The 7,925-nt window shown below is 50.0% G+C and overlaps 1 protein-coding gene across 1 annotated transcript; it reads left to right on the plus strand.

Moving 5' to 3' along the window:
* The first annotated feature begins 1,369 nt into the window (after positions 1-1,369).
* On the plus strand, positions 1,370-7,689 carry LOC145503982 (putative speedy protein E7). The gene is made up of 9 exons (XM_081484914.1): positions 1,370-1,424; positions 2,671-2,774; positions 3,488-3,604; positions 3,788-3,988; positions 6,072-6,130; positions 6,474-6,559; positions 6,963-7,137; positions 7,232-7,330; positions 7,598-7,689. The coding sequence occupies exons 2-8, from the start codon at positions 2,759-2,761 to the stop codon at positions 7,289-7,291; spliced, it is 714 nt and encodes a 237-aa protein (XP_081341040.1). The 5' UTR covers positions 1,370-1,424; positions 2,671-2,758; the 3' UTR covers positions 7,292-7,330; positions 7,598-7,689.
* The last annotated feature ends 236 nt before the right edge of the window (positions 7,690-7,925 follow it).

The raw sequence follows: 7,925 nt of genomic DNA on the forward strand, positions 1-7,925 counted from the left end.
ACAGATTGGGAGAAAATATTAGCAAATCACATATCTTACAAAGGACCTGTATCTAGGATATATATCATAAAAACTCTCAAAACTCAACAGTAAAGAAGTAATTCAAGTAGCAAAAAAACATGAACAGACATTTCACCAAAGAAGATACACAGATAGCAAATAAACACATAAAAGATGTTCAATATCATTATGGAAGTGCCAATTAATTCCACAATGAGATATGGTTAAAATAAAAAGTGATAACCCGAATGCTGACGATGATGTGGAGAAAGTGGATTATTCATTCACTTCTGGTGGGGATGCACAAGGGCTTCCCTGGTGACTCAGTGGTAAATAATCCGCCTGTGATGCAGAAGACGCAGGAGATGCAGGTTTGATTCCTGGGTCAGGAAGATCATCTGGAGGAGGGCATGGCAGCCCACTCCAGTATTCTTGCCTGGAGAATCCCTTGGACAGAGGAGCCTGGCGGGCTACAGGGTGGCATCACACGACTGAAATGACTGAGTGCACTGGGGATGTATAATGACAGGGCTAGGCCAAAACCAAATATGCACTTTACCATACAACCATAGATTACTACTAAGCGATAAAAAGGAATGAACTATTGATTTATGCAACTCATTAAATAGTTCTCAAGAGAATTATGCAAAGTAAAAAAAACTAGATCAGATTATACAGTTTCCATTTATATATTTTTGAAACTAAAAAATTACATGGGAGTTCCTTGGTGATTCATTGGTTAAGAATCCACCTGCCAATGCAGGGGACATGGGCTCCATTCCTGTTCCAGGAACTAAGATATCACATACCTCAGGGCAAGCAAGCCTGTGCACCACAGCTGAGCCCAAACGGCAATGTTGATTTCCTGTTGTGATACTGTGCTATAGATATACAAGTCTGTACCACTGAAGGACATTTGGTAAAAAGGATATATAGTGTCTGTATCAGTTCTTACAACTGCATGAGAATCTACAATTATAAATTAAAAAGTCAAATTTTTTAAATTTTAATATATATGATCATAGCTAAACACAAATCAAGAAATGTAGTAAACACAAGAAAGGTAGAAAAAATAAATTTACTTAAACAATTTTATTACGGATATTCATCAATTTTTTTTTATCACTTTTTGGATATGTGGATGTATCACTTTCATTTAGAAACATGAATTGGTTAGATAAAACACAAGCTGAATTTCAGAGGTATTACTGGGGCAAGAAAGTGATCCCAGTGCTCAGCCTGGGACACTAACTGCCTCCTCCTTGAGGCCCACAGTCATTTCCTTGAGAGTCTTTCATAAACCCAAGAGCACTTCCTGGTGGAATGGTGTGACATCATCATGAACTCACGGCAAGGGCTCTGGAATCTCGGAAGCCATGGGATCCCAAACACTTGGCTACAGTCCACGGTCTTCTCACGCTGTTGTAAGTCTGCATTTTGAGTAAGGGTGGGGGCCTAGATCTTGAGGGAGCCTCGTGGTGTTCCCTCAGGGTGGGTATCACTCTTTTCTGTACTAAGGTGAATTCTTGGGTCCTGAACTATGTCCTTCCAAACTGTCACAGGGGATGTGGAAGGGGTCATCTGTGAATTTCCAGATGAGTGACTGGGCTGCAGTAGAAATACAAATAGGTCTCAAGGTTGGGGCGGGGAAGAGAACCAGAGGGGATGTGGGTAAGAGGAGAACAAAATTAATCTGGGGAAAGGGGGAGAGAGTAAAGCGATTTCTACAGAGAACGCTCTCTTGAGAACCCTGGGCACGTGCGGACATCATTCAGGGGAACACTCCCCTCAGAGGCACAGGCACATTGGACTTCTGGAGGGGGTGCTCTCCCAGTCAGCTTCCAGGCTGCTTCACACGGGCTGGGGCCACTCTGGCCAGGTTTTTGCCAGGCTTGATTGCCTGTGGTTTTATAGTGCTTCACAGGGATACTTGGGCTTCCCAGGTGGCCAATGCAGGAGATGCCAGAGGTGGGGATTTGATCCCCTGGAGAAGGAAATGGCAACCCACTCCAGTATTCTTGTCTGGAAAATTCCATGGAGAGAGGAGCCTGGCAGGCTACAGTCCATGGGTTTGCAAAGAATTAAACACATCTGAGCACACACACAGGTAGAACTGGTAACATAAGCAAGTAAGGTGGCCCCTGATGGAAATGGCGACTGAGGCTCAATGGCGGCTGCCACAAGCCATTCTTCCCTTGAGCACTGGTCAGGCACGAGGGTTTTTTAGTATTCATTCATTTATTTATTTGACTGTACTGGGTCTTAGTTGGGATCTAGTTCCTTGACAAGATGGAACTCGAGGCCCCTGCATTGGGAGCATGGAGTCTTAGTCAATGGACCATCAAGGAAGTCCCAGACACAAGTTCTAATCCCAAGTCCAAAGAGCTCTAGCCATGGTCAAGGAGCAAACCCGAGACAAATTACATCCTTGCTTCCTCTACCGTAAACAGGCGAGTTATACACTTTACCTCATGCCTCATTATAAGGACTGAATGAGGTAATTCCCAATCACTAAAAATATCTGAAGTTTGCTAAGCAGTCAATAACTGTTAGCTACAGTGATTGCTATTTTAAATATTATTTGGTCTCACAATAAGCAAGTTAAGCAGAAAGAAATGGCCTGGTCATAGTCAAGTTGGTTTCTTTTTTTTTTTTTTTTTTGGTGCCCAGAAAAGACAGGATCCCTCTGAGCTCTTCATTGGCTGCCTCAGAGACTGCTCCAAGCCAACAGGACTCAGCAAAGAAGAAAAGGGTGTGCATGGAAGGGAAGGCAGGTATGTGTGGTCATTCGCCCCCCTTTACCCCTCGGTCTCTGAATGAAGGTGACAGATCATCATGGCTCCAGCATCTATTCTTCCCCATACTCTCATGAGTGTGGGTCTGCAGGGTGAAGGAAAGGGTGTCTAGGGTGTGGAGACAGGAGGCCACTCTCTTGGTTCACTTTTGTAGTTATTAAAGACACTAATGACCAGCGAATTTCACATTTATCTCCATAGAGGTGTCCCCCAGGCAGAAAGAGCCACACAAAGAGGCCCAGGAGCACAAGATTTCCCTGGCAAAGAAAGATAATTATTACCTCAATTCCTACCCTCCTTTATGAGGTTTCCGAGGTGGTTTAGTGGGTACAGAATCCACCAACAATGCAGGAGACACAGGAGATGTGGGTTCAATCCCTGTGTTGGGAAGATCCCCTGGAGGAGGGCAAGGCAACCCACTCCAGTATTCTTGCCTGGAGAATCCCATGAACAGAGGAGCCCAGCAGGCAACAGTTCATGGGATTACAAAGAGTCAAACCCAACTGAAACAGCCGAGAATGCACACATGCACCCTCCTTCATAGACGAGTGCAAAGCGGGCGACGGTCATCCTTATTCTTCAGGTAGCACATGCAAAGACCTCCAGGTGAACAAAGTGAAAAGGAAAGAGCCAAGTGTTTCCCAGGTGGGTCCCCCACCCTGACCACACAGGGCCCTTCCTCTCTCCAGCAGCTGCCCGGAATGGGAGCCCTCTGGCCCCCAGTCCTGCCCCTTTGGAGCCTGGCCCTGAGCAGAGAACCAGGAAGATGAGAGGCAGGAAGAGGAAGAAACCAACTGATGTCAAGGCAGGTATGTGTCCTTGGCTCTCCTAGCCCCGCACAAAGCTCAGTTACTGCTAAGTAACCACTGTCATCTTGCCCTCATGGCGGATCTTGGGTGGCAGGATCCAGTCTTCAGGGTGAGCTAAAAGGACGGATTCAGGACCTCCCAGGTGGGTCAGGTCCCTGCTCACACAGAGTTTTGTTCCTGCAGCAGCCCACAACAGCAGCTACCTGGCCTCCCACCCCAGCTCCTCAGAAGCTGTCTCCGCCTTGAAGTCCTGGAATAAGAGGGAGCCGAGGAGGAACAACATATGGACTGTCAATCACATCGAGGGGACGAAACTCAAGATGAACAAGAGGAGAAGACCTAGCTATCGTCCAGAAGACCAAGAAGCCTTCTACCGGCTTCTGGGTGTGTGCTCTGAGCCGCTGGAGGGTCAGGTCTCTTCTACACCGAGGATCCCAGGGGCTCAGGGACCATGGCCAAGCCTCCCCTGGGGCTTGGAGCTGTGAGGTGTCCAAGTGGCACAGAGGCTAGGCTTTCATCACTAGGCTTTCATCACTAGGCTTTCATCTTCTGGTTCTACTGTGGTGCTGATGGGTTTTCCTCTGAGACAAGTTCTTGGAGGGAGAAGGGAAAAAGAGACTCATGTTCAATGATCAAGACATTTTAGGACCAATCAAGGGGGGGAATTCCCTGCCCACATTTATGCCATCCAGTTAAGGTTTTAGAGCTCAGTGATGAAAGGACCAACTAGATCTTGCTGCCTTGATGGTCAAAGTGGGAGGAGGCCCAGAATAATTACAAAAGTAAGTAATTTGCCAGTGACAAATGCATAGAAGGAAAATTCTGGAAAGGTAATGACACCTGAATATTCATTGGCAGGACTGATGCTGAAGCTGAAGCTCCAGTACTTTGGCCACCTGATGCGAAGAGTTGACTCAGAAAAGACCAACAACATCAATGACAACTAGGGGCTTCCCAGGTGGCACTAGTGGTAAAGAACCCACCTGCCAATGCAGGAGACATAAAAGACGGGTTCAAACCCTGGGTCAGGAAGATCCCCGGGAGGAAGGCGTGGCAACCCACTCCAGTGTTCTTGCCTGGAGAATCCCATGGACAGAGGAGCCTGGCGGGCTACAGTCCATAGGGTCGCAAAGAGTTGGACACAACTGAAGGGATTTAGCACACAGCACAGTGGCACCTAGAGATGGGCTGTGGACAAGAGTAGCAGCTTTGTGACACAGATACTCAGGGAAGGTCTGCAGAGGTGACGTCACGACCTGAGGCAGGCCCCAGTGTGCTAGGTTGGGGATGACACAGAAATGACACTGTCCACTAGCTGCATGCAGTTATTCAACACTGAATATTTAATTTAAACTTCTGAAACTCAGTTCCTGGTTCTCACCAACCACATTTCATATGCTCAGTAGCCACATATGGCTAACAACTACTTTTTTTTTTTTTGGCTGCACTGGGTGTTCATTGCTGCATTTGGGCTTTTTGTAGTTTCTGTGCGCAGGCTTCTCATTGTGAGGGCTTCTCCTGTTGCAGAGCACAGATCCTGGGTGCTCAGGCTTCCGCAGTTGCAGCACATGGGCTTAGTTGCCTCATGGCATGTGGAATCCTCCCTCCCAGACCAGGGATCGGACTCGTGTCCCCTGCATTGGCAGGCAGATTCCTATCCACTACGCCACCAGGGAAGTCCTAACAGCTACTGTGCTGGATAAAAAGATTAGACAATTTTCACCATCACAGAGCCGGGAGCCAGGCTTTTGGCTGCTCCCTGTTTCAGGGAGGGATGAGCCATGATCCTTCCATCCTCCCATCTGGGCAAATGTCACTGTCCAGGGTAAGGAGTGAAGAACAAGGAGGATCTGATATTCTCAGGTCACCACTGGAAAATGGTGACCCCCAAGGGACGACAACTGTAGCCCCCACAAGCCTGCTGGGGGCAGGTGAAGCCAGGTTACTATCTGCAGGAAGTGGCAGAATCCAGGAGAAAGAGGGCAGGAAGCCCAATGCCCCCACCCCAGCTTGGGGGTGGTATGAACTCCCCACCGCCCACACAGGGTGCTCGGTTATCAGATGGGGCAGGAAAGCCTTGCACAGTCACAGTGTGATGAAGTGACAAGAAATGTGGTGCCCAGAGGCCCAAGGCCATAGCCAAGCTTTGGCTCCAGGAATACTACGTTAAAACTTTGAGAACCAGGTTCGTATCACTTCATGAAGCACACTTATCAACTCCCATCTGTTGAAGATTAAATAATAGCAAACCCCGCTGCTGAGACCCACTCTCCCTGTGTCAATGAAAAAAACAGCTTTGTCACTCGTTAAAGCTCTGAGCCTCCCAGTGGGAAAGAGTTGCCTGCACTCCTGGAAACAGAGGAACGGGGAGAAGTTTCCCGTCCTCCTCCTCCTCCCTGCGAGCTGAAATCCCACAGCCCCAGACTCGCTGCTCCCAGACCCTCATCACGTCTCCCTTCCTTTGCAGAGGATCCCGTTATCCAGAGCTTCTTGGAAGCTGACATTTTCCTGAAAGTGTCTGACAAGGTACTCACAGCACTAACATGCGCAGGGACAGAGGACAAGGCGTCTCCACCCCACGGGGGCAGGGACAGAGGACAAGGCGTCAGCCTGGGTGGAAGCCCTGGAGAGACCCATGCCTGGTGCCAGAAAGGAAGGACGGACAAACTGGCAGTGCCCTGCACCAGCCCTGAGCACCTCCTCCCTGGGCTCCCGTTGTCAGCTCGTCTCCCCAAACCACAGGGCCAGGAGACCCTCAGCAAGGCCCCCCCCGGGCGACTTTCCCACCTGGATGGGGGTGGGGCACACGGCCCATTCTGAACGCTCTGCCATCCAGCCCTGGCCGCCCTCCCCTGCTGTCTCCATGCAGTACCTGCTGTCCATGGTGGTGGAGTACTTCGGCCGTGTGGGGCTGCCCGGTCACCTCTACAACAGGATCCACTTCTTCCTGGCCCTGTGAGTGCTGCCCAAGGGCCCCCAGTGGTGGTTCAAGCCCTTCAAGGGGTCACAGGGTCAGAGGAGGGGAAGGCAACCAGTAAGATCCTGGGGTAATGAATGTAGCCAGGAGACACCACGTGCTCCCCAGAGACTGAGTGACCCAAGGTAGAAAGCCCCAGGGGAACGACGGCAGCCAGAACCTTGACCTGGGCCGGACAGGCTTGGTGCTGAGAGCCGTTCTGCCCTCTCTGGATCCAGGTGCCCCAGCCAACGGGGACCCCCTGGACCCCAGTCCTGGATACTCTGTCCTGGACGCTGGCTCCTCTGGGGTGACCTCAGCAGCCTCTCCACTGCCCCCCTTGCCCTGAGGCTGGGAGTCCTCGTGGGGCCAAGTCCAGCCTGCTCTCTTTCCTGGTGGCAGCTACATCGCCTCTGACATGGAGGAAGACAACCCCACGTCCAAGCGGAGCATCTTCCAGTTCCTACTGGGCAGGGAGCACTGGCCAGACCTCTACAAGGAGTTCCTCAAGTTGAAGATGGAATTCTTTCATGCGATGGGGCACCGAGCCTGGGTCACCCCCGAGTTGTGCGAGGAGGTCTGTCAGGGATGAGGGCTGGGGGCCGCACCCCTGAGGTGGGGGTGGCTGGGCCCTTCCTTGGGGGGCTTACCCTGCTGTGCTTCCCTTTTAGATCCAGGCTCAGAACCCACATCACTGGGTCTGGAGTCGGGAGCGCCAGTGCGCCCCGTAGGTTCCCACGGAAATGGAGTGGGGCGTGTAGCTGGTCCAAGTGAGTTATGGGGCTTCCTGGTGGGGACAACGCCACCTCCCTATGCCCTTGCAGTCACCTTCAAGGCTGGCGGGCACAAGGAGGAAGTGCCACTGCGTCCCTGGATGTATGATTAGCCTAGTAAGCGCTCTGAGAACTCTCGTGGTACAGAAAGTAATCACTGTGTTTATATTAAAATTCTCCCAATGGATTCCATTACGGAATCATGAGCTATGCTGTACAAGGTCCCAATTTGCATATCAATCCTTTTTCTTTTTTTTTTTTTAGGAAAACTCTTGAAAATGCTGATCTAAGTCATGAAAACCTCTGCAGGGTTTTGATCTGAGTTGAAATTTTTAAATATAAATACATGAAAAACACTGAGGTCATCCTTTCTGGAAAAGGTGCTATTACCCTGGTAGCTCCTGGGGGGAAAAAAGGAGAAAGATTAATTCCAGCATGTCATCAAAAGTTTTGTGTGCTCTGCTCCCGGGCTGGGTCCTGAAGGACGTGGCAGGGTCTATCCTCACAAGAATGGAAGGAGCCCCAGAGCTCTCTGGTCTCTGAACAAATAAGCTCACCGGAAAATAAAGACGCACACATGTGGATCCGACAG

This window comes from Giraffa tippelskirchi, chromosome 4 (genome assembly GCF_054371585.1).
Source record: "Giraffa tippelskirchi isolate mGirTip1 chromosome 4, T2T-mGirTip1v1.2.pri, whole genome shotgun sequence".
Lineage (NCBI taxonomy): Eukaryota > Metazoa > Chordata > Mammalia > Artiodactyla > Giraffidae > Giraffa > Giraffa tippelskirchi.